We start from the raw sequence: 24,186 nt of genomic DNA on the forward strand, positions 1-24,186 counted from the left end.
GCTGCGCACAGTAAATCCCGGGGACAGCCTTTCATGGACCTGGGGCAGCCCATCTGTCCTCACCCAGCCCTGAGGGCAAACCTCCGGGTCTTGGCACCGCCCTCTCGTCAGGAAAGGGGAGGAGCCCCGCGCGCCGGGCTGGGCGGGGTCACGGTCGCCGGGCCCCACCTCTGGACGTGGCCGGTTTAAGTGCGGAGCCCGTGGTCACGTGGTGGGAGTGGTGGGGGCGTGGCACCAGGAAGCGGCCTCCGCGCCGGCCGGGATCGCCGCGGTCTCTGCCCGGCCCGACTTCCCCGGCCCCACGCGCCCCGCCACGGCGCGACTCGCCCGGCTCCACGCTGGCGGCCGTCTCGGGATCCCCAGCCGCCGCGGCGGCGCCCGCCATGGGTGAGGAGGAGTACTACTTGGAGCTGTGTGAGCGACCAGTGCAGTTCGAGAAGGCGAACCCGGTCAACTGCGTCTTCTTCGATGAGGCCAACAAGCAGGTCCGGGCGGCCGGCGCCTCCTCCCCCGCGCGGCCGGGTACCGGGTGCGGCCCGCTTTGCCGGTGCCGTGGGGCTGTCGGCGTGCGTAACCCGGGAGCCGTGGACCAGGCCGGGGCCTCTCCCACGGCCCCCGCGCGGCACCGGCGCCGGTCCTTTCCAGTGGGTGGGCGGAGGGACCGGCTGCCAGGTGTCCTAGCAGGGGATCACAAGCATGGACCTGTAGCCAGCGCCACTGGCCCAGTGGCCCCTTGACCAGTGTTGTCAGCTATAGCACGCCAGCCCTTTCCAACCACCTTTTGTTTTATTGTTATACTTACAATCAAGGACTCAGATATAGAGATTTTCATTTCCCCCCGAAATTCTATAAAGGAGCAAAGGCAGTGTATATTTAAGTGCATCAGCGGAGCCAGTGTACGAACTGGCTTAAGACTTGGAGCCTTAGGGATCCGACCTGGTCTTGCACAGTCGGAAACACTGGGAATGGGAGTCTTTTTGATGTGTCTGCCTGCCAGTCTGTCTCTCTCTGACAGTGTCATCTGTAATCACTAGGGTCTATAGTCCTTTGTTTCTTAAGATTCGTGTGATCAACCAAGCGTCTGTACCTTGATATGCTCCCTGTTAGTTTAATTTATCAAAGGATGGGGTATAGCAGCAGTAATCATTGGTAAGTTGGTATTATGAGTCTAGATCCTTTCAAAGTTCAGATCATTAACATCATTTCTTTTCCCTCTCAGGTTTTTGCTGTTCGATCAGGTGGAGCTACTGGGGTGGTAGTTAAAGGCCCAGATGATAGGAATCCCATCTCATTTAGGTAACAGTATTGATGTTTTCCGAATAATTTCCACATGTAAACAAAGTGGTGTTTATGTGATTTTATCTTTGCATTCCCTAAGAGGTCTGGAGTGTGTGGAAGTGGATGGGAGAGGGAAATAGACACCTGAGAGCAATCTTGGTGGCACATATTAGATCCATCAGAATGAAGTATGTGCAGCCCTTGATGTGGGAACCAAATTCTCCAAAAGTTATGTACCTACTTCCTCAAGTCAGTGCATTGATGCACTCATTTCCGGTTTGTTGGGAGTAGTGTGGGAGCTTCATTACCGTAATTAGCCCAGGTCTTTCTTTGGTAGGCAGAGTACATTCATGTTTCTCATGTAATGTAAGAAAATCATGACTTCCACTAAGCTTCATGTGACTGAATGCCCCAGTTTGCACAAGTGGAGCTGGTGTGATTAACACAGCAGCCCTTTTCAACTTTCAGAAGTATTTCAGTTGGGTGGTAAACTGTTCAGTCACCTTAATTCCTATCATTACAGAGGAAGAAAATACAATGTAGGCCCTAAATTCAGTGATGACTTTAAAAGGAAATTTTGGAGGTGGCCTGTGTTAGTGGAAAACTGTTTTTGAAGTAGAAAGCAGTGAACCTTTTTTTTTTTTTTTTTCTTTTATTGTCATTTGTTCAGCAAATACGGATGCAGCCCCTGTGCTAGACACCAAGCAAGTGAGGACTTTGAATTGGTCTGGCTCCCTTTGGAATGCTCATAAATTTAATGTGGGAGACAAGAGAGGACACACTACTAGGTGCTGTGATAAGTGCTATAAGAGTTTTGCTCAGAATGTGAGAACACACAGAGATTTGACTTTGATCTTGGGATGGGATAGGGATACCACTAGTTAGGGAAGGTAGAGGGATGTTCTCAGAGAGGAGGCAGCCTTTGGACAAAGCTTCGAGGTTTGAATGGCTGATTTCTAGTTGAAATGGAGAGGCCTTCTAGATGGAGAACACCAAGGGCAAAGTCTGGGTGTTTTGGGGAATCCAGGTCTGTGCTGAAGTTTAGGGTATCTCTGGGAAGGGGAAATGATAGTGGTGTGGCCACTGGCAGGGTCCAGCTTTGAACCTTATATATTCCCCTTTGGGATCAGGGCTTTGTCTTGTTACTGAAAATTTATCAGGTCGGATGTCGTATGATCCCGTCAGTGTTTGGAAACATCACACTCTTCACATCCTTGAGGCTGGATTGTTGGAAGCATATCAGAGAGAGGGATACCACTGAAAGACAAAGATCGGCCAAACCAGGTTTCGCAAAGACCAGGATCCCAGATGCCACCTGCCATTGCATGGGCAATCAGGGCATGCTTAGGAAGGCCTTGGTGAGACCTGGTCAACCCAGTGTGGAAAATTAAAGCGAATTGCCCATGATAGTCTACATTTGGGAGCTGTTAGGAGTTTGAGGGGGAAGGTATTTAATTGAAGTGGTTTGAAGCAGTTGTAAGAATCTGCATTTAGTCCATCTAGGGCATTGCTTCAGTTGTGTTAAGTGGGACAAAAGTGGGCTTTCTGACAGCTTTGTCATAAAAATGATGGATAGAAGGCTGTATTTGTGGAGAAGGTTACTGTGTGGTTATATGGTATATATTTTTGTCTAAACTACTTGTCAGGTGACAAGTATATGTGATCCTTCAGTCACTTTTATCCATTAGACTGTAAGCTTCTCCAGCAAGTTGTCACCAGTTGGATTTTATTGTTTGAAAAGACCCTACTGACAGCTTTAGAAACATACTTCTAATGTTAAACTAGGATTTGCTACCTCCTGAATATTTTAATTTTATTTTTTAGTTTTATTTTTACAGAATGCTTTTTGATTCATTATACACAAATGGACTACAACTTTTCATTTCTTGGTTGTATAGGATGTATATTCACACCACTCATGTAATCATACATGTACATAGGGTAATACTGTCTCAGTCCACTCTTTCCTTCCCCATCCCTTCCAACCCCATTTTCCTCTGTATCATCTAAAGTTCCTTCATTCTTCTCTTGCCCCCGCTGCACCCCACCTTGTTATGTATCATCCACTTATCAGAGAACACATTTGGCCTTTGGTTTTTTGGGCTTGGCTTATTTCACTTAGCATGATCTTCTCCAACTCCATTCATTTATTTACCTGCAAATGCCATAATTTTATTCTTCTTTATGACTGAGTAATATTCCATTATGTATATATACTACAGTTTCCTCCTGAATATTTGTCTTTTGTCTTCCTAATACATGATAGTAGCCAGAATTCAGTTGTTTAACTTTTAATATATTCTTTCTTAAAGAATGGATGACAAAGGAGAAGTGAAGTGCATTAAGTTTTCCTTAGAAAATAAGATACTGGCTGTCCAGAGGACTTCAAAGACTGTGGTAAGACATATCTTTAAAAATAGCATTAAAAAGAGAACATTGGAAGTACATTAAGGGCTGGAGGTGTAGCTTGGTGGTAGTGCCTGCCCAGCATGCTCAAGGCCCTGGGTTTGATCCCCAGCACTGGGGGGAAAAAAAAAAGTACATTTGGAAGAGAGGAATTGCAAAATTCTAGTGTTAAAGGAAACATTTTTTTTTTTCCTGTCCTGAAAGATATAGTTATGTAGCATTGTTTGAGCCTTTGAAGGTAAGAAATACACTCGAGTTGATAAATGAATCTGACCTTACCTTAACATTTTTGACTTAAGATTTTTTTTAAAAGTAATTTGAAACTTCCTGCATCTTTGTGTTGCTTGATAGCTAGCAGCATGGACTATGTGAGGGACAGTTTGGGCTACTTGGTGTATTAGCCTTATCTGAGTCACTATTTATTTCTCTCATTTCCGAATGCTGGGTCTAATAGGAACAGATATTCCTAGTGGAGCACTTAGGGATATTCACCACTGACATTGTGAAGCAGAGGAAAAGCTGTCAGGAAAGATAGACAGAATACTGCCCTTATCTCTTCAATCACTATTAATTGTTGGAATTTCTGGAAAGCCTCTTATAAAACCCATTTCTCTGCCATCACCTATTTGAGGAATGAAGTTTGAAAATCAGTTTCTAAACTCTGAATATTTAGGTAGACTTTTTCTAGTTGAATGATAAACCTGCTGCTTTTAAGAAAGCAAATTATCCACATTGTTCTCTATTCTTTCCTATCTTTGGGTATTTGTCAGTTATTTTCTGATCAATTTATAAATTTAATTAGCCTTTTCTTTTTATCCTGTGTGCCAGGTAGGTTGGTTATGCTGCCCAATCCAAATTTTTCCCTGTTTATTTTTTTCTTACAGGATTTTTGTAATTTTATCCCTGATAACTCTCAACTGGAATACACACAGGAGTGCAAGGTATAGATGGTTCCTTCCTCACCTGGTGGCCTTGGCTGTGGGTTGTGGGTGGAGAGCTTCGAGCAGATGGTGGAGGCACCATTTTGGAATCCGGCTCTGCGGAAATGCTGAGCTTGGCCAGGGTTTTGCTCCAGGATGCTGGACAGTTTTCGCAGTTTTGAAAGTGTGTCTCTTCATCTGTTAGGTGGAGTTGGGAGGAGTGAATGGGTACAGTTGTTACCCCTAGTGGTGTTGGTGGCTGTTTGGGTCCTGGGCTTCTGCACTGGGCATCTGCCTCCTTTGGAGGTTTTTGGGGAGGAGTATTTTTTCCTGTTTCGCAACGTTTCTTTCCTCAGTTTATTGTTCTTCCCACTTTCCTTATGCTTGCTGTCTTTCCCCAGGTGGAGACTCTAATCCACGTTAATGAGATTTGCTGGGTATAATAAACCAGGCTGGAGGAAGCTTAACTCAAAGTGCCCCTTGCCATTAATGCACGGGGAATGGCTTTGTGCAGCTTTGGAACTCCTTTGCTAATGGAGTTCACGGTGGGCTCCTCAGCGGGGAGCGGCATCAACATGTGACTCCCCTCAGCTCTGCAGCTGTTGTGTGTGTGAAATAGCCCCTCACCTTACCCCTGCCCTGGGCAGTGGGGCGTGTGATCTCAGGATCCCCAGTCCCATTTTGGCCAACACTCACTGAAAAAGTTTATGTCCTTATACTTTTTTGATGCTAGTTTTTATAACTTGGTTAATTAAGACAATGTCAACAGTACTTTGATTCCTAGAGGTAGAATCTGATGCCTCTGAGCTCTGGTCAGTTATCTTTTCACAAAACTCAAGCTTCCTCTGTTCTTATGGCTAGAAGGAATTAAGGAACACTTAGGGTCTTGAAATATTATGGGCAAATATCAAGGAAAACTGTATTTAAAAGAAAATTTGTTAATAAGCATTTTGGATAACTTTCATTAAAGAGTGATACAAACTGCAGAGTATTTAAATTTGAGCTTTTGAAAGTTACTCATGCCTTTCTTATTAAATCAATAAGTAAATAAAAAACTTTGTATTATTTTCAGACTAAGAATGCCAACATACTAGGATTCTGCTGGACTAGTTCTACTGAAATTGTCTTCATAACAGACCAAGGAATTGAATTTTACCAGGTATTAGATTTACCATTTGTTTTCCTGAGAAGACGGTGATAGCAATTTGGCAGCCTTGTGAATTCAGCACTAAAGAGAAATTTTGAAATTCTAGAGTATTGGTCTCTTGCTTGTGTTTTTATTTTTAATTATTTCTCCTAATTACAAGTACTGCACTTAAAAAAATGTTGAAATATTGCCAAGATCTATTAGGTAGAAAGTAGAAACCCCTATCATCCCTAGAAGTATTATTATGGACATGGATGGTCCTCCATTTTTTTCTACACATGTACATTTTTTTTTTTAACACAAAGGGGAATATGTTTATAAACTTATTCAGCTGGATTTTTTTTTTTTTTTTTTTGCCTAGCAGTATACCTTGGACATCTTTCTGTAGTGTATCTTTTTTTTTTTTTTTTTTTTTTTTTTTTTTTTTTTGTGATACTAGGGATTGAACCCAGGGCCTCACTCATGGTAGGCAAGTGTTTTATACCGATCCACATCCTAACCTGTCTACATTTTATTCTGACTGAGTAGTATTCTGCTATGTAGCTATACCGTTGTTCTTTATGCATCAGAATATGTAGAGAACTTTTTAAAATGTGCCTTGATTCTAAAATACTGCATTTGCATTCAGAGTGTCATAAATACTTCAGTTAGAAAAAGGAAACTCCCCACCCCAGGCCTAGCACAAACCAGAGTGGAGATGAGACCAGACCCAAGGCAGAGCTGCTGCAGGCTGGTTGGTGGCTGATCTAATACATGGGGCCCTGGGGCTGTTAGTGTAGTTTGACCATTTCCTTGATGAGTGAGAACTATCCTGTTCCTTGCTCTTTGGTGCATGGTGCCCGAGCATTTGGAGGCTCAGATATAGACTTTGGATTGAAACAGCCTGATAGGCTAACATTGCTTTATTAAATTGCTCCCTAGCCTCTTTGAGACTTATTTTCTCATTTGTTATAAAGAGCTAATGATGTCTACTTCCTCAGGGTTGTGAAGAGTAGGTAAGAATTAAAAGCATTGAACATAGGGCTCCAAAAAATAGTAGCTGTAATAAACACAAGTAACATTTTTCTGTTTAGTTCAGTGGGCTTTTTATGCATTTTATTTTCTTAATTTACTGTATCACCTTCTGATACTTTTCTGTTTTTAAAATGAAGATCCTCTTTCTTGAACTCTACCTCAGGTATTGCCTGAGAAACGGAGTCTGAAACTCCTGAAAAGCCATAATATCAATGTGAACTGGTACATGTACTGTCCCGAGAGCGCTGTGATTCTGCTGTCTACTACAGTTCTTGAAAATGTTCTGCAGCCTTTTTATTTTAGGGTAAGATTAAGCTACCCCTTGAAAAAAAAATCCTTTTCTCCACTCTACCCTGTTCTAATGTCCTAATTAAGAAGGGGCAAGTTCCTCCAACACAAACCTGACCGTCGTGGCCAGTAGAGGGCACCCTACACCATCAACTCTAAGAATGATTTGTTCTGTGGAGCTGAGTACAGTGCACAGGAGTGGGATGGAAAGATTGTGTGTGTGTGTGTGTTCACTTCATTGATTTGACATAGGAAAAGAAAAAAACATTGAAGAAGCTTAATAAACTCTTCCTGAAAATTTCTCCCCCTAAACAGGCTGGCACTATGTCGAAGCTGCCCAAGTTTGAGATTGAATTACCCGCTGCACCAAAGTCAACTAAACTCAGCCTTTCTGAAAGAGACATTGCAATGGCGACCATGTATGTCTTTGAGATAATTTCTTCTTGTAATTCCTTCTAGTTACATAAGTAATAGGAGTATGTTTTAAGCATGACAACAGTGCCCCTTCCTCAGGAAAGGGACCTTTGAACTCATAAGGACTCTTATGACATGTAGTACAGAGATTTTATGAATATGGAAAACATTTTGACTTTCCTTTAAAATTTTACTAGCTTTGTGATTTTAGAGAAGCTTTTTTCATCTCTCTAGTCAGATACAATAAAAACATCAAAAAAATTCCTTCCCCCCTCCCCCGCCCAGTACTGGGGATTGAACCCAGGGTGTTCTACTGCTGAGATACATCCCCAGACCTTTTAAATTTTATTTTGAAACAGGGTCTCACAAAGTTCTTCAAGCTGACTTTGAATTTGTGATCCTCCTGCTCCAGCCGCCTGAGTAGCTGGGATTACAGGCATGGGCTGCCACATCCAGCCCAATTTATGTTTTGATTATCTTTTAGATTTTTTTTTGGTTCATTCTGTGAGTTGAAGTCTCACAAGAATTTTTTTAAGCTAAAATATAATTGGCCTAAATATAAAGTCATTAATCTAATAAAAACAAATAAAAAGTTAATCTAATAAACATTGAAATGAATTACTGATATAGAAGGATGTAGTTTCATTTAGAAAAGCAGATACCTCGGTTTCAAGCTTTGTAACGAAAATTTCAAACACGAAAATGGAAATTAATACGAAGAACTCTGTGTATACCATATCCATAATTCAACAGTTATTAAAAATTTTCTTCTCAAGTATTCTGTGGGTTTCCACACTTAAAAATTTTAAGTAGTAATATGCTATTTATTTATTTATTTATTTTTGGGTGCTGGGGATCGAACCCAGGAACTTGTGCTTACAAGGCAAGCACTCTACCGACTGAGCTATCTCCCCAGCCCCAGCTTTTTATTTATTTTTTAAATAATTTTTAAGTTGTAAATGGACATGATATCTTCATTAATTAATTAACTAATTTTTATGTGGTGCTGAGGATTGAACCCAGTGCCTCATACACGCCAGGAAAGCATTCCACTGCTGAGCCTTGACTCCAGCCCATCTCTCTTCTTTTTTAAAGATACTGTTCCTTGGCATCCCAGTTTAGAAAACAGATAAAGTGAGACCACTCTTGGATGAAGTGGATATGGAGACCCATTCCCTGTCCCTTTAGCTTCTTTCTCGTCCATGTGACAAGCCTGGTGTAGTATTAACCAGTGGATTAGAAATTTTCACTCAGGAACTGCTCACAACAACATTTATTAGGTGACATTTAAAATGAGTAGTGATTATATTTTCCTATTATTAAGGAATATGTACTCATTATATAAAACTTGGAAAGCAAAGATTGAAAAAGAAAATAGCCGCAGCTTATTACTACTCAAGGATACCTATTAACGGCACGTATCCCTTTCCAGTACTTTTGGACTCTGCTTAGATTGATGATTCTCTTTTGAAAGGTTGTGATCAAACCACATTTAATCTTGCATTCCCTTGCATTCCTTTAATTTATGATAGGCTTTGGGTCACTAACTGCAGTTTCTTTGTAAACATCTTTGTTGGCTGCAAAATAGTCTTATTAAGTGAATTCTCATAATTTATTTAACTATAACTTTACAATTCAACATTTAGAAGGAAGGAATTTTAAATGGCAAAAATGTGACATGTCTCTCCCTGTCCTCCAATTAGATATGGGCAGCTTTATGTTCTCTTCCTGCGACATCATTCCCGGACCTCCAACAGTACGGGAGCAGAGGTGGTCTTGTATCATCTACCACGGTACATTTCATACTCTCTCCCCACTTTCTCTGATTTGAAAATAACGAAGTAAAGCTTATTGCTCTGTTTTTTGACTATTCTCTTGTCCAGCAGGGAGGGCGCCTGTAAAAAAATGCACATACTAAAGTTAAACAGGACGGGAAAGTTTGCCCTCAACGTGGTGGACAACCTGGTAGTCGTTCATCATCAGGACACAGAGGTATGAGTTGTGTGTGGGGATCTGATCTGTGTTTGTAACAGGTTAGAGTTGCTTAAAAATTTTAGCACTGTGAAAATTGGCAAAACTTCCTGGATAAGAACGAGAGAGTGCTCTTTATACTCTTAAGTTTTGTTATTCTAAGTGGAAAGCGATTTGGTATTCTAAATCGTTTAGAAAAAATGATCCTCTGACAATTGATTAAGGATAATTAAAAGGTATTGCAGAAAATAACATGAGTTTTGACCTTTGGAACAGTTATCTGGTTGAGCCAGCTGAGAGATCCCCTGCGGAACCAGAGAGGGACCTGCATTCATGACCTCTGTACTCCTGGGTGGGCCTGGCCGATACTGCCCGGCAGTCATGGCTTCAGGCTGAGGGCCCAAGAGATCTGACGTGAGGCCTGGTGGTAGACATGCCACTTTCTCCCTTGCCTTTCGGGAGATGTTTCAAGTTAAAGTCTTGCTTAAATCACTTTGAGCCGGGAGTGGTGGCACATGCCTGTAATCCCAGCTACTCTGGAGGCTGAGGTAGGAGGATGGCAATTTTGAGGCCAGCCTGGACAACTTAGACCCAGTCAGAAACAAAACAAAACAAAACAAAAGGGCTAGGATATAGCTCAATGGTAGAGGGCCCTGGGTTCTATCCCCAGTACCACAAGAAAGAAAAAATCACTCAGAGCTCTTCAAAGGAAGCATGCCCTAAGTGCAAGACGTGTTTGTGAGAAGAGGTAAAAATGGAAAAGAAAGTTGTGATGATGTTAATGGCAAATTCCTCCTCAAATAAAAAGTAGCCTGGAAGGATGGAATGCAAACACAGACTTTGATACTCATCTGGAGTGATGGGATGTAATGTTTTCTTTGTCTCCACCGTAGACATCTGTAATATTTGACATTAAGCTTCGTGGCGAGTTCGATGGCACAGTTACCTTCCATCACCCAGTGCTTCCAGCTCGATCGATCCAGCCCTATCAGATCCCCATGGCAGGTAAAGTGGATTCTGTGGGGAGGACTATACTGCTCTTTCCCTGTGTACCCATGTTCTTGCTGTGATCTTGGGAGTCATGTTCAAGATGGGGTGAGGGGTGGGGTGTAACACACACCTACAATCTCAGCTAGTCAGGAGGATTGTGGGTTTGAGGCCAGCCTGGGCAACTTTCTCTCAGTAAAGTAAAAAAAAATCTCAAAAAACAGAAAAAAAAAAAAGGGGGTTGGGGGTGGTATGAGGAATACACAGGGATCTGATTTGGGGGAGGGACGCTTAACCCCACGACGTTGGGGATGAAACCCAGGGTCTTGCACTTGCCATATCCCCACCCAGTTTATTCTATTTTTTAAAAAGAATACAACTTATAATTGTATAAGTTAAAATTGTGTTGTGAAAAATACTTTTTTCCTTTGAATGAAATCGAATGATTTCTCTTCCCTAAGTTTTAAAATGGAGAATTGTGATTACCCATTGGAACTGAAAGTTATTTAAAGCTGATAACCACTCAGTATTTTCTCTTTGGGTAAGCTCTGTGACCCTGCAGTTAAACTGGGCTGGTTATGGCTGTTATTTTAACCTGGGGTTACTTTTCTCTCTCTCACATTCTGTGTCACTAGTTATAATAAACAACTGCATTCTCTTGTAACTGGTGGTAACAATGTAAGTTTATGACTGTGGTTCTTGATTTATTACAAATCAGTCATCGTCCTGCCCAGAGAGGTTAGGGGAGGAAGTCAGAAGGGAGTTAGGATTTCAGAAAAAGGGGAAAGAAACCATTTGGTTGCTTTTGTCTGCTCTCAATGCACATCCACTTCAAGGAAGAACTTAAGACAATATTCTGCTTTCTCTTAAGGGAGAGTGGAGTTCACAATTAGCTAGTCAGAGTCTCAGTGTAAACCATAGTCTGGCAGCTCATGTTTGGGGCTTTGGTAGCCGTGTTTTGTTCTTCAGAGGAACATCTGTGATTGTTGGTGGTATCCCACGGCTGGACTGTGTTGCACTTGGGAGTTCCTCCTGCTGTTCCCAGGGAAGGTTAAGAGTCAGGCTCCTGGTGGGTGATGGTTTAGCAAGAGCACCTCTGGGCCACCTGCCTGTCCTGCTGGATCAGCCACAAGCTTAACTGCTTGTCTGCATGGTCCAGAAGGAGGAGCCATTTCTCTCAGATGTTGGGATTTTCAGCTCTGTCCAGCATCTCACTTTTCCCTTGGTAATAATATTTGCATTAAAAGAACAGATTGTGTCAGATTTTTAGCTTGTATCTGCCGCCCCCTCGGCATGAAAGTAACTGCTGAATTGTGGGAAAAACCACTTTAAATATTTAAAACCTTCGCTCTGAGCCAGTTGTAAAGGACCAGTCAAGAGGCAGTTGAGTGTTCCTTGGTTCATTTTGATAAAACAAGTGCCAGGCCATGATCAAAATAATAACTCCAGCAATTAGGAATCCAAGAGCCGTGGAGTCTGTGGGGCTCTAGGGAGTGTGGGCTGGGGAAGCTTGTTTTGAGGTTACTGGCCCTTCATTTTGTCTCCTGCTGGACTGTGAGCCCCTTGCAGACTTGACACTCTGTATGTCGCTCACCCCATGCTGACACGGGGTGGCTGTGCATTCAGGGGCTGAACAGGTTGTTTTGTAACCAGTAGTTTGGGGAAGAGTCAGCTATCCTTTATTGCTTCTGAATTTGGCCTGTTAAGCCAGTGGTTCTCAGTTTGACTACACATTAGAGTCACTTGGGGAACTTCAAAAACGCAAGGGAGCTCTCCCCAGGGGCATGTGAGTTTGGGTGCCAAGTGGTGTTGGGGCCATTGGCTCAGTTCAGACCTGCACTGTAGGTTCAGCTGGTGCTGAGGCCCGTCGGTCTCGGCTCTTCCGGATTAGGCTGTGTGGTCTGCTGAAAATGACCACCTTTCCCACCCACTGATTTTGATTGTATCTGGGTGATGGAAGCAGAACTGGGAACCTATTTAGCTTGTAGGACTATGCCCATGACACATGAACAAGGTAACTGTTCCGGGCTCCTGGCATGTGAGGCTTGGGGTGTCTGGGTGAATCTGTTTCCCAGATAGCAGTCTGTGCCTGGACCTACTCTGTGCAGTGAATATTTGAGCTAATTATTCAGATAATTAAATCACAAACCACTTTTATTTGAAATATTCTTAGTAAATTTGGGTACTTGATCTTGAATCACCTTGATTAGTTTTTTGGTTCTTTAGTGTGAGTGTGTCATGGTGACAGGTCATCTTTGGTCATTAAATCACTGTGAATGAAGCCTTGACATGCTTTTCCCTCCTTGAAGAGACATTTCCTTCTATTTTTTCTTCTTTTTGGTATTGGAGATTTAACCCAGGGGTACTTTACCACTCAGCCCCAGCCCCAGCCTTTTTTTTATAACTTTTATTTTTTTGAAACAGGGTCTCACTAAGTTGCTTAGGGTCTTGCTCAGTTGCTGAGGCTGGTCTTGAACTTGAGATCCTCCTGTCTCAGCCCTCTGAGCCGCTGGGATTACAGGCATGTGCCACCGCTCCCTGCCAGGCGACGTTTTCATGGATTGTTCTCTACTCCTTCCCATGTGTTACCAGTGAGGCAGGACAGTGCTCTTCGTAGTCAAATGAGCATTTACTGATGGCCTTAAAAAGCGTCACCTTTTGTATCTTAAGTACAGCGTTTGCAGCATTCTCTGACTGCTTCATCACTCTTGTGTTTTCTCAATTTGTAGGTCCTGCTGCTGTGACCAGCCAGTCTCCTGTTCCCTGCAAACTCTGTATCCTTTACAAAGGCCCTCGCACTGTGTGCAGAGGGGGCAGCGGTTGCCTCTCCTTTATACACTGTTCCTGGAGTGTCCCCGCCACCTGCCCTAAGGAAGTGGAGGAGGCTCTGGGAGCCACCCTGGGACCTTTCCTAACCATCCGGGCTTATGTAGAGTGGGATCAACACCTGGCGGTGGGCCAGTGCTAATTGAACCTGGGCTTCTGTTTTGTTTACATCTCTTCCTGATTTAGAATTTCCTATAATATGTAGATTCTTCATCCTGGATTGTCTTTCAACCTGACATCATTATCAGTGCAAGCCAAGGTAGGTCTGAGTGGGACAGTCAGGGACAATCATAATCAGAACATAGTGCTTGTTGACTTTACCTCGTAGTTGTAGCCAGTGACAGTTTTGATGTGAATCTTTGAGAGATGGCCTTTTCCTTCAACCTTGGGAATGGGATTGTTTTTAGCTTATACTCAGATCTCTGCTCTGCATGCATTTTGTCATGAGCCATGTTATTTTTAATAATTAAAGCAACAACTAAAGCAGCAGACCCCTGCTGTAAGTCCATTCTGAAATGCCAGACATCATGGTATGGGGTCTTCATTCTTGTCCTCCACCAACATTCCCACATGTGCCCCGGAAGTCCATTCCCCTTTCTCACCTTGCTGGAGAAGCTTCCTTCAGCTGGTTTCCTGTCTCTTCCTGGGTAATTGCCTGTGTCTTTCTCTTTTAGAGAACTTTCTACATTAGTCTTGAGTCACTTGTATATTTCCTGTCTTGTGTTCTGGGATTCTCAAGGAGAAAGCCCTAATGCTGTAGGCATGCTGTGTATCATGAACTTGCTTCTCGTGTGGATTGCTAATGGCACTAGATCTGTTCTGCCTTGGGAGAATTGAGAAGATGGCCACGCTGGTCACTTTTGATGAGTGTGTTGTTCTCCTGTGGAACCTCAGTTGAGGAGGGCTGTACCGGCGTGTCTGCCTGCAGTGGGAGTGTTCAGTACACTCCTGGGTTGATAAGTGAGTTGTGAAATCCCATTGAGAGCCTGCAGAGTGACCCAAGTACCAGCTGATGTTGATGCTATATGTTAACATCTTTTTCTACGTTAAAGGGGCTAGGTACTGTGGTCCTTTTTGGAGTTAAGGACCTGCCCTCCATATTTAGGGAATCTCCCTAAATACACTACTGACACGATTCTGAATGTAGAACTTGCTCCTAAGGGATCAGCTAGACACAGAAAGTTTCATAGCCTGTCCTTCTGTTGTCAGATGTGTTCCTTAGTGTTCTGGCATTGGGTAGAAAGAAAGGGCCATTAACTGTATTTGCAGTTTTCCCATGAGTGTTTAGGGTTACCACTTGTTGGACTTTTGTTCTGATTTGTACTGTATTGTTAAATTTGCTGTCTCTTAAAATCCAGGTTACCTCTGGAATCTTCAGGTGAAACTTCAGCCCATAGTAAACCTCTTGCCAGATAAAGGAAGATTAATGGACTTTCTTCTCCAGAGGAAGGAGTGCAAGATGGTCATCCTGTCTGTCTGTTCACAGAGTAAGCTAAAGAATCCTTCCCCGTTAGTCTGGTTCCCATATTAGGCCTGTGCCGCCACCACCACCTTTTATGGGGAGATGGCTGCATGGTCTATAACCTGTAGACACATTCTTTACTTGAAGGAAGGTTTATTTAATCCCTTGGAAAGGCTGAGGGGAAAAAATGTAGAGAATTCAGTAGAAAAGACCAGAAAATGAATAGTTCCACAGGAAAGCAGACTTAAATTGGGCACACACGAGTGGGCCCTCTATCGCCAGTGTTAAAACAGACGTCTTCCAGAATCCAAGTCACGAACTGCATATATTGCTAGTTGAAGAATTGCCCGAGCCAGTGTGGTGGTGCACAACGATGGTTCTAGCTATTGGGAGGCTGAGGTGGGAGGATCAATTGAACCCATGAATTTGAGATCAGCCTGGGCAACAGTGAAACCCTGTTTCAAAGCTTAAAAAAACAAAAAACTACCCCAAACCCAAAATCTTCTTCCGGTATCTGCCTTAGCTGTTTTTTTCTAATCATTAGAAAGGGGTCAAGGTTTGAGTTGCCAGATATTTTATTAAGTACAACATTTCTTTGCTTGCCCTGTAAAGGAATGTTTGTTATCCTCAACCCTTTGGGATTAAGAGACATCAGCAACACACTGAAATTCCTAAGATTACATAGTTGGTTTGATTTTGTGTGTTGTATTCTTTCCAGTGTTGAGTGAGTCAGACAGAGCCACACTGCCTGTGATTAAGATTACATAGTTGGTTTGATTTTGTGTGTTGTATTCTTTCCAGTGTTGAGTGAGTCAGACAGAGCCACACTGCCTGTGATCGCCACTGTCTTTGATAAACTCAACCACGAGTATAAAAAGTACCTGGATGCCGAGCAGAGTTACACGATGGTAAGTCAGATGGCCTGTGATGAAGCCCTGTGTTAGTCAGTTTTTTCGTCACTGTGACCAAAACACATGACAGGTGTTTAGAGAAGGGAGTTTATTTGGGAATCATGGTTTGAGAAGTCGGCAGTCCATAGATGGCTGACTATCTCACAGTCTCATCATTTCATTGAGTATTCCTGCATTAACACAGGAGCTTTTGAATGACAGCTTGTATCCAAACTGTCACACTCCTGCCCTGTAATTCCTCAACCATTAAAATACAGATTCTGGTAGCATAAGGTCTCTGAGGTGTGATAAGGTCTCTGAGGTGTGATGTGTGCAGAGGGCAGGGTGACAGCAGCATATGCAGAGTGCCATCTCATTTTTGCCTTGCCTTTTAACTGGTGTGTCGTCGTACACATAAACAGATCCTTGTTCTACCCCCGTTTTGTGGAGAAGAAAATCAGTCGTGGCTTTGCGTTCATTTTTACATTTCCAGAGCTTGGACTTAGCAAATTAGAAATGCAGTTTCCCTTATTTGTCATACCTTCCTTTCTCTTCAGAATGTAATAACTACCAAAATAAGATTTATCCGAGAACTCCATCAGTATCCTGAGAGACTGATGCTGAAGTATTAGCACTGTGTTTTCAGTTTGTAGTAAGGGGCTGAAAGAAATCAACATGGCTTATGACCAGTTACTGTACTATTAGTGCATCATATTTTCTGAAGCAAGAAAGAAGAAAAGTTTAGGACAAGTGGGAGAAACTATTTCACTTTAAGGACCTGATTGGTCCTAAGGCTAACAGTGGAAGTGGTCTTAACATGAACAGAACTTCACTCCCCTTTAGCTCTTCAAGGGCAGCAGGTCTGAAGCAGGCTATTGAAGGAGGTGAGCTGCCTGGATCACCTCTCTGCCCCATCCTGTCAGCCACAAGGGAGGCTGAGCTTTCCCAGCAGAGCTTTCCCCCTGCTGTTGGTGTCTTAGGCTGTGGCAATCAGTAGGTCTGACCCAGATGGCAGTTCTGGGCTGTCCACCGTGGCCATCAGGTTTCATAGACTCAGCATTCGTGAGTGTGGCCCACTCACTAGAGACAGAGAACACCTGGAGCTATAGAAATGTGGGGTTTCAGGCTGCACCCCACAGGTACTGCAGAGCCTGCATGGGTCTATAGTACTTTTGAAACATGAGGCAAAATTCTCACAGCAATCCTAGTCAGTCATATTTGGGGAGTTCAGGCTTACCATTAAAAGTCCTGATATACTAGGTCGAGGGATGTAGCTCAATGGCATAGCACTTGCTTAATGTGCATGAGGCCCTGGGTTCCATCCCCAGCACCACAACAAAAAGTTAAAAAATCCCAGCATTCTCATTATAACCTTTATTGTCACAGCTTCATAAAACAAGCTAGCCATTTTGTTTTTATTAGTGAACAAATGCCATAGTTCAGGATTAAGAAAATTAGGTTGAAAGTTTTCAGAGTTTAATTAAAGTATGATCTATCTGAAGAGAAAACTGACTTAGGCTTATTTAGTTCCACTCACCATGAACCCACCCTGAGTATTTCCAAGATGAACAACTCTGACCTGCCAGTGTCCCAAATCGGCATAGGAAAAGTTCTCTAGTGAAATTGTCTTCTGTCCTGCCTTAGGTTTCCATTGTGGGATTCAGTCTTTTTGGATTAACTGTAATTGGTACCATTTCTCTACAAGGTGGCTACGCTCACCACCTGTGATTTATCTCTTTAGGCGGTAGAAGCAGGGCAGAGCCGGAGCAATCCGCCTCTCAAAAGGCCCACGCGGACCCAGGCTGTGGTGGACCAGTCTGATGTGTACACTCACGTGCTGTCACCGTTCGCAGAAAACAAGGTGCCCGAAGCTTTTCAGTGCCTTTGGGAAGAGTTCTCCAAATGGGTTGTTGTGGGGAAGTAGTAGAAATCACACTCTGACTAGGCTAACTGGCGCCTTCTTGGGTAAGGAATTTACACTGGTACTTTGGTTTCTAATATCAGAACTCGTGGAACTGCCCATCGTGCGGTTGAGAGATCATTGCAAAACCAAACTGGACCATTTTACTCTGGGCACAAGCAGGGATGGGGATAAAGGAGTTGCGTGTAGTTCCTTTTGTTAATTCCAGTGTTTAAAAAAACCACTCTTCTCTCTGTAGGAGATGCCACATAAATTTGTGATAGCCGTGCTGATGGAATATATTCGCTCTCTTAACCAGTTTCAGATTACAGTACAGGTAACTTTAAATTGGCATTTGTCATCCTAAAAGGAGTTGAATAAAAGCACTTTCAGTCTTAGATGACAGTTTTTTGTGCTCGAAGGGTCTGCATGCCTGACACAGACTGTATCGTTTAGTTGGACTGAAAGTGTAATGTCAAGTCGGGTTGAAACCATTTCTCGTAATAACCGAAACATTTGCCCAAGTCAGGACAGCTGCAGTTCTCAGCCAGTGCTCAGTCTGTTGTAGCTGAGCCATTTGGAAATGTCCTGTTTTGTTCCCAGCATTACTTACATGAACTCGTCATCAAGACTCTGGTCCAGCACAACCGCTTCTACATGCTGCACCAGTTCCTGCAGTACCACGTGCTCAGCGACTCCAAACCTCTGGTGCGTATCACCAGACTTTTATTCTTGTTGTGATTAAAAACTTAAAATGGTCATCTTCCCACTGAAGCTAGTCTGGAACTGTCTTTCAGGCTTGTCTGCTGCTGTCCCTTGAGAGCTTTTATCCTCCTGCTCATCAGCTGTCTCTGGATATGCTGAAGGTAATGCTGGTCTGTCACAGCTTCAGATGGTATAAGTGTGTTTTTGTCATTTGCTCTGATCTGCACTTCTTTCCTCCTTCCCTCCAGCGACTTTCAACAGCCAATGACGAGATAGTAGAAGTTCTTCTGTCCAAACACCAGGTCTTAGCTGCCTTGAGGTTTATCCGGGGCATTGGTGGCCATGACAACATTTCTGCACGGAAATTTTTAGATGCTGCAAAGCAGACTGAAGACAACATGCTTTTCTATACTATATTTCGGTTTTTTGAACAGCGAAATCAGCGTTTGCGAGGAAACCCAAATTTCACACCAGGTGAGTGTACTTGCCAGGGGAAACCTGGGGTAACCAGACTCAGCAAGAACCCACTGTGGGTAGGCAGCCTTTGTGTAAGGAGGATTCCTGTTAGCTTTTATGGAAACAAAGTTCCTAACAGCTGTCCTAGCTCGTGGTCTATAGCTGTGGATTCAGCACGCGGGTGGGATGTGAATGATACTCTGGAACTCACAGCAGAGTGTTTTCAGAACCTGATTTAGGCTGTCTGGTCACAGCTAATCTTGGATATCCCTTTTGAAGAAGTCAGGAACAAGAGAGCAAATGATGGCAGAGGGTTTTAAATGATTCCTGCCTAAAACTGAAGCATTCCTGTAATAAGCCTTGAAACAGTGGCTAATAACCCTCATCTCCAACTAGTGATAAAATCTAAGACATTTTTTCTTAAGTTGGACTCCAATTTAGGTCTGCCAACCTTTTTTTCCTTGGTGTACAGTGCAAGATAGCAAGCACTTATCACAATGACAGGTTTGAATCACTTCCATTTAGCTTTTCTGCTCATCTGAGCACATGGTGATTTGCTAGGGACTATGAAGGTACCAGTTCTGTAGTAGAAAGGGCAACCCCCAGACTTAGGAAAACAGGGTATTTTATTAAAGAAAAATAAGTTAAAAACCAGTATACAATCTCTGAGCTACATTCTCGTTTTCCTTTCGTGCCACACCTGTTGATTGAATCTCTATTTTCCTTCATAGGAGAACACTGTGAAGAACATGTTGCTTTTTTCAAACAGGTTTTTGGAGACCAAGCTCTAATGAGGCCTACAACATTCTGAAATCACTTGCTAGGCATTTTTTTTTTTTTATAAAAATGTGTACAAAGTTAATTTATTGCATTAATAAAGCTCTTTAAACTACAAAAATCTCATAATAAAGTGTATCTACAATATCCTCAAATGTTACTAAAAATATGGAATAGAATGTGCATGATGGCTTACTCCCAAAAAAAGGAGCCAGTGCACGGATTGGCCTTCAAACGCTGTTCACGAGCAGATCACATTCAGTCACGCTAGGTGTCGTTCCTCTTGCCAAAGACAAGGTTTCTTTCCTGAAGGACTTGGGCTAGGGGGTAGAGGAGGCTTTAGTGTCCCAAAGGTACCTTCAGATTTCATAATACTGCTTCACAAGTCACGTGTGCATTCCTGAGTTTAAAAGCAGGACATCTGAAGCTCTGTTCAACAGCCCCATGTCTGGAACATTGAGTGTTCAGCTCAGTCTTGACGATGCAATTACTGTCCAGTAGTAAACAGACCAACCCCTCGACACAGTTCAAAGTCACCAAACCCTCTTAAGAGGACTAGAAATTTAGGAGTCGTTCTCGCTCTGTGCCTTTATACCGATCCTGGGTGGTGTAACTTTTGGCTTTATTTACTGGTGGGCCTATGACAGAGAAAGAGAATTTTTGTTATTTCTTCAGGAGAAAAGGAGATGGTTTATACTGGATTGCAACAGTTTCCCCCAGAGATGGAAAAAAGTCCCTCAGTTACAAAGGTATAAGGCAAATAATAATACTGTTGTCCTTTCAACCAGGGGACATTTGTACAAGTCATGGTAGCTACGGAAGGAAACAGTTCATAAGAACAGTCTCAAAAGGAGTAGTGGGGCCAAGGCCTTTCTCGAGGGACCCTCCGTGAGTCAGGGAATGAAGAGCTGTTGAATAGCAGTGCTGGGCCGTTCCTGGGGGAGGGCTCCCTGACCTGCCACCATGCAGATGCACTCGAGGTCTGACTTCAGGCCTTTGTTACCAGACAAACCAGGCTGCCAGAAAAATGTCCATGATTTACAAAACGAAATAGTTTGGATAATCCCAAGGTCCCTGGTCAAGACTCTCTTTCTTTAAAAAGAATTTCTGCTTAGTAATATTTATCAGATGACTGACCTGTAGTACAAGTTCAAATACTATAAAACAGTGCTTTAAGATGTGCTTTCTCCTATGCCTATTAAAAATAAGGACTCTTACCTATATAACTCAGTAAGACGGGGAGAAATATTAGTCCATGAGTGGCTCCCAGTAAGACCATAGCTAAGTACATCCTGAAGTAAAATATCTGGAAAATCTGGGATTTGGCAAAGGCCAACACCACAATTCCTCCAAATTTTGTAAGTGTGATTCCACTGAACACCTAAAAGAAGAGACAGTGTTAGAAACTCCTCTTATCATATCCTCTTCTAACTGAACACCTCCTAATACAAAGCTGTCTTAGTATCTGAGGTCCAGCGTAATGTGGGACAGCTTTCAGAGGTACTGGGAAGTAGCATTATTGTCTACCTAAAGTTTAGTCTTTGCTCTGTTTTTTAAATTTTGGTACTGGGGATTAAACCCAGGGGAACTTAACCACTGAGCCACATCTCTACACATCTCTATCCCTTTTAAGTTGTGTAGGACCTCACTAATTTGTTGAGGCTGGCTTCAAACTTGGGATCCTCTTGCCTCAGCCTCCTGAGTTGTTGGGCTCTCAGGCATGCTGCTGGCAGCCTGTATTTTTTGATTACACTACTATAGAAAATATTGTTAACTGATGAACACACCAGGATCTAGAGCTGGACTAAGACCCTGCAGGCACCCACTGCAGGCTGCACACTGGGTTCTAGGATGTGGCAGCTCTCTTGGTCAACACAGTGCTGGCTTCCAGTTCTCTCAAATCTCACTCTTCTTAATTTTCCTGTTCAAGCTATCCTGCTACCTAAAAAGCCTCACAACCATACATGGCTATAAAGAATTTCAGGTTTGTACAAAATGTAGCTATTCCATGAATTGCCTGACACTTAGTACTCTGAAAGATCCAGTAAAGGGTCCAAATTGTTTTACCCACTGAATTTCAAAGTTTCTTCTCAGAAACAGTCACCGAGTGTGCACCTCACCCTGCCCACTCGGCCCCACGCCCCCGCTGAGGATACTCACAGAACTGCCCATGAGAGCAAGCGCCTCTTCTGCACGGTCCACCCGGCTTCCTTTTGCACTCATTGTGAATGCTCTTGTTATGTGGCTGCAAAACTCCACGGAAATGCCACAGCTCTAGAATAAAGTACTTCCATGAGGATGGCTTTTTTCTAGATGAAAATCCTGAGCAGCTCCCCTTTCCCAAGATGGGGGATTATCAAGGGACCTGGGTGCTGGAGGAGCCCTAAGCAGTCCTTTTGACTGATAAAATAAGGCCTCCATCACACCTACCTAAATGGTAGCAGGAAACCTCGGAACCCTAAGCATTACCCAGGGTGCCAGTTTTCTACAGCACATCTGCTTTGTTAGGGGAAGTTGCTGGAACCTCTTAAAGTGGCCCCACCACACACCACCAAGCCAGCACATTGTCTTCCTTTCCTTGGGCTTCACTGCCATTCCAAAAGGGTTACTATCTGAAGGTACAGATGCAGTTTCTATCTTCCATTAATACCTTCCTGAATACTCACTTCCTCAATGCTCACTTTTTATTAAAAAGCACCTGGCAACTACACAGGAGGCCCCGATGGGAGGGGAAGGACAGTCTTATATACAGTGAACATCTTGCTATCATCAGGCTACATGCTTTTGCAGTGCTTTCTGGATAATAAAAGCAGAGAACCCATGCTAGACCATGAGATCACATTTCCATTGTTACAGACATTGTGAACCATACTATCTACTATAGCTGCAAACGGATTAGAGGAGAAAAACGGGAGTGAACAAATTAGCTTTAATGTGCTTCTGCACCCAGCTTCTGCCTCTCTCCATGCCCTGTCCCACCTCTCCTTATGCACCAAGAGCAAGAGGCAGAGTTGGTATTTTACTCTATGTTAGGGTTTATGTGAAATCCAGGAAACCATTCATGTGAGTGACAGGAGCTAGGGACAAAAGGGAGTGGTCTAAGACTCACCATCACCAGGTTGACTAAGGAAACTGCATTCAGGCTGATGCCCCAGAGCCACATCACTCCAAACATGTTGACCAGGATCATGGCAATGGTGACGCACATGATGACGGCAGACCACAGTTCACAGCCCAGAACAATCACAGTCACCAGAAATATGGATCCCAGGGACACACTGAGGTTAAAGATGGTGTCATCAATAATGGTCAGGTACTGTTCGTAGAAGACGTAGAACACACTGGAGAGGAAGGAGGACATCCCGTTACAGCTCATGCTCACTCCTGGGAGCCCCACTCTGGACCGCTGTCACTCCTGTAAAGCTGGGACACCTGGAGACACCCTTGCAGAACACCTCCCTGATTTCTGCACCACTCACCTACAGTAATTCAACTGGATCTCTGATGGGCACTGACACCCAAAGAAGGGCCTAAGGTGTTGTTTTATAGAAGGGGTTTGATTCTAAGTCAAAACTGTTACCTTACAGCTACTTACAGACAGCATTCCATAATATTTTTGGGAAAAAAGGTCCAAATCTGACCTGGGCCTCCCTCAGGCTATTTCCCCGCTGAAAGTTAACCAGTGCTTCCCAGGAATTAGGATACACATTCTTAAGAACTTCTTCCACAGGGATCATGGCGGTGGTTTTAAAAAAAAAAAGTCATTTCTTTCTTTTACCATTCCCTATTTTCCAAATTCAGTATTTAATATATAATTCATTCCTTGGCAGGAAAAAAAAAAAAAACACAGCAGCACTGTCCTGAGTAAGCAGCAGTCAGGGGCACCCAGTAGCTGCTCTCCAAGTGCGCCAGGGCAGCCCTCCTCTGTGAGGCCTGCTTCCTGAGCACCCTGCCTGTGGTCTCTTGGCGGCTGTGAGGCAGCACTAACCAAGTGCTGTTTGTGGTGCTCAGACCTTGGCAGGGGCTCAAGGTTCTGGTCCACTTGCCCAGGCAGGCCATTTCCCTTGATATACGCCTCCTGTGCCCAGGATGAAGCAAGTGTCAGCATCCCCCTAAGAGACAGACCCTTCTCAGGAAACCTTCTTTGTAAAACCCACGTTTTACCTGTATGGGAACACACGGTAACTGCTGCCCTTAGCGCTCATGGTTTCGGTGATGTTACTGGCCACAAGTCGGGCTTTTTTCATAGCGTCAATAAAGTCGGTGGAGGTCTGCAGCACGGTGTGGTAGGTCATGAAATATGTGGCTCCAATGCTAGTGTCATTGCCAAGGAGGTTAACTGCTGAACCGTACGCAGCATGGCCCCTGAGAAAGAGCAGGTTTCAGAAAGGCCATCCTTGCAAACTGGGCAGAATCTGAGCACTCCAGGCTAAGCAGAGTCACCTGGCCAGGCTCAGAAGTCAGATGCTGTGGTATACTTCGCAGGTGAAAAAGGTGTCTTGATGAGGCAGTGTGGAAACTTTAGCTTGTTCTTGCCCAGACCAGCTTTTCTTTACTGCTGCGGTTTCTCTGGTGCATGGCAGTTATTGTTTTTCTATCTGATTCTGCTCGTAATCAAACATGTTCTGATACAGAGTTTACTTGGTGCTACTGTGTGCAGGAGGTAGGGAAGGGCAAGGCCCAGACTTGAGTTCAGCTCTGCTGCTGTTGGCCCCTGACAAGTTCCCTCACCCGAGCTTCAGCCT

General features: G+C 43.6%; 2 protein-coding genes across 7 annotated transcripts in view; one reads left to right on the forward strand and one right to left on the reverse strand.

The window, feature by feature from the left end:
- Nucleotides 1–227: 227 nt before the first annotated feature.
- Rmc1 (regulator of MON1-CCZ1) lies at nt 228–19,583 on the forward strand. Of its 6 annotated transcripts, XM_047526098.1 has the most exons (20): nt 228–485; nt 1,220–1,296; nt 3,591–3,675; nt 4,569–4,625; nt 5,677–5,763; nt 6,929–7,069; nt 7,369–7,472; nt 9,171–9,260; nt 9,354–9,459; nt 10,332–10,443; nt 13,155–13,199; nt 13,457–13,510; nt 14,610–14,738; nt 15,515–15,621; nt 17,345–17,464; nt 17,763–17,840; nt 18,107–18,211; nt 18,301–18,369; nt 18,457–18,682; nt 19,396–19,582. In XM_047526098.1, exons 1-20 carry the CDS (start codon nt 384–386, stop codon nt 19,473–19,475), a joined length of 1,974 nt encoding a protein of 657 aa, XP_047382054.1. In that variant the 5' UTR covers nt 228–383; the 3' UTR covers nt 19,476–19,582. The 6 variants fall into 6 exon arrangements, with proteins under 6 accessions (XP_047382054.1, XP_047382052.1, XP_047382050.1 ...); XM_047526096.1 differs by having other exon boundaries at nt 9,351–9,459; nt 18,301–18,682; nt 19,396–19,583; XM_047526094.1 differs by lacking the exon at nt 19,396–19,582 and having other exon boundaries at nt 9,351–9,459; nt 18,457–19,360.
- The window catches only part of Npc1 (NPC intracellular cholesterol transporter 1), a 47,683-nt gene continuing 42,931 nt past the window's right edge, over nt 19,435–24,186 (reverse strand). Inside the window, exons 21-25 of the mRNA XM_047526091.1 lie at nt 23,606–23,806; nt 22,551–22,782; nt 21,602–21,715; nt 20,660–20,822; nt 19,435–20,079 (exon numbers count right to left, since the gene is read on the reverse strand). Coding sequence (XP_047382047.1) covers nt 19,997–20,079; nt 20,660–20,822; nt 21,602–21,715; nt 22,551–22,782; nt 23,606–23,806 — 793 coding nt within the window. The 3' untranslated portion in view covers nt 19,435–19,996. The remainder of the gene's footprint in view (nt 20,080–20,659; nt 20,823–21,601; nt 21,716–22,550; nt 22,783–23,605; nt 23,807–24,186) is intronic.

The sequence above is a fragment of the Sciurus carolinensis genome, chromosome 15 (genome assembly GCF_902686445.1).
Source record: "Sciurus carolinensis chromosome 15, mSciCar1.2, whole genome shotgun sequence".
Taxonomy (NCBI): domain Eukaryota; kingdom Metazoa; phylum Chordata; class Mammalia; order Rodentia; family Sciuridae; genus Sciurus; species Sciurus carolinensis.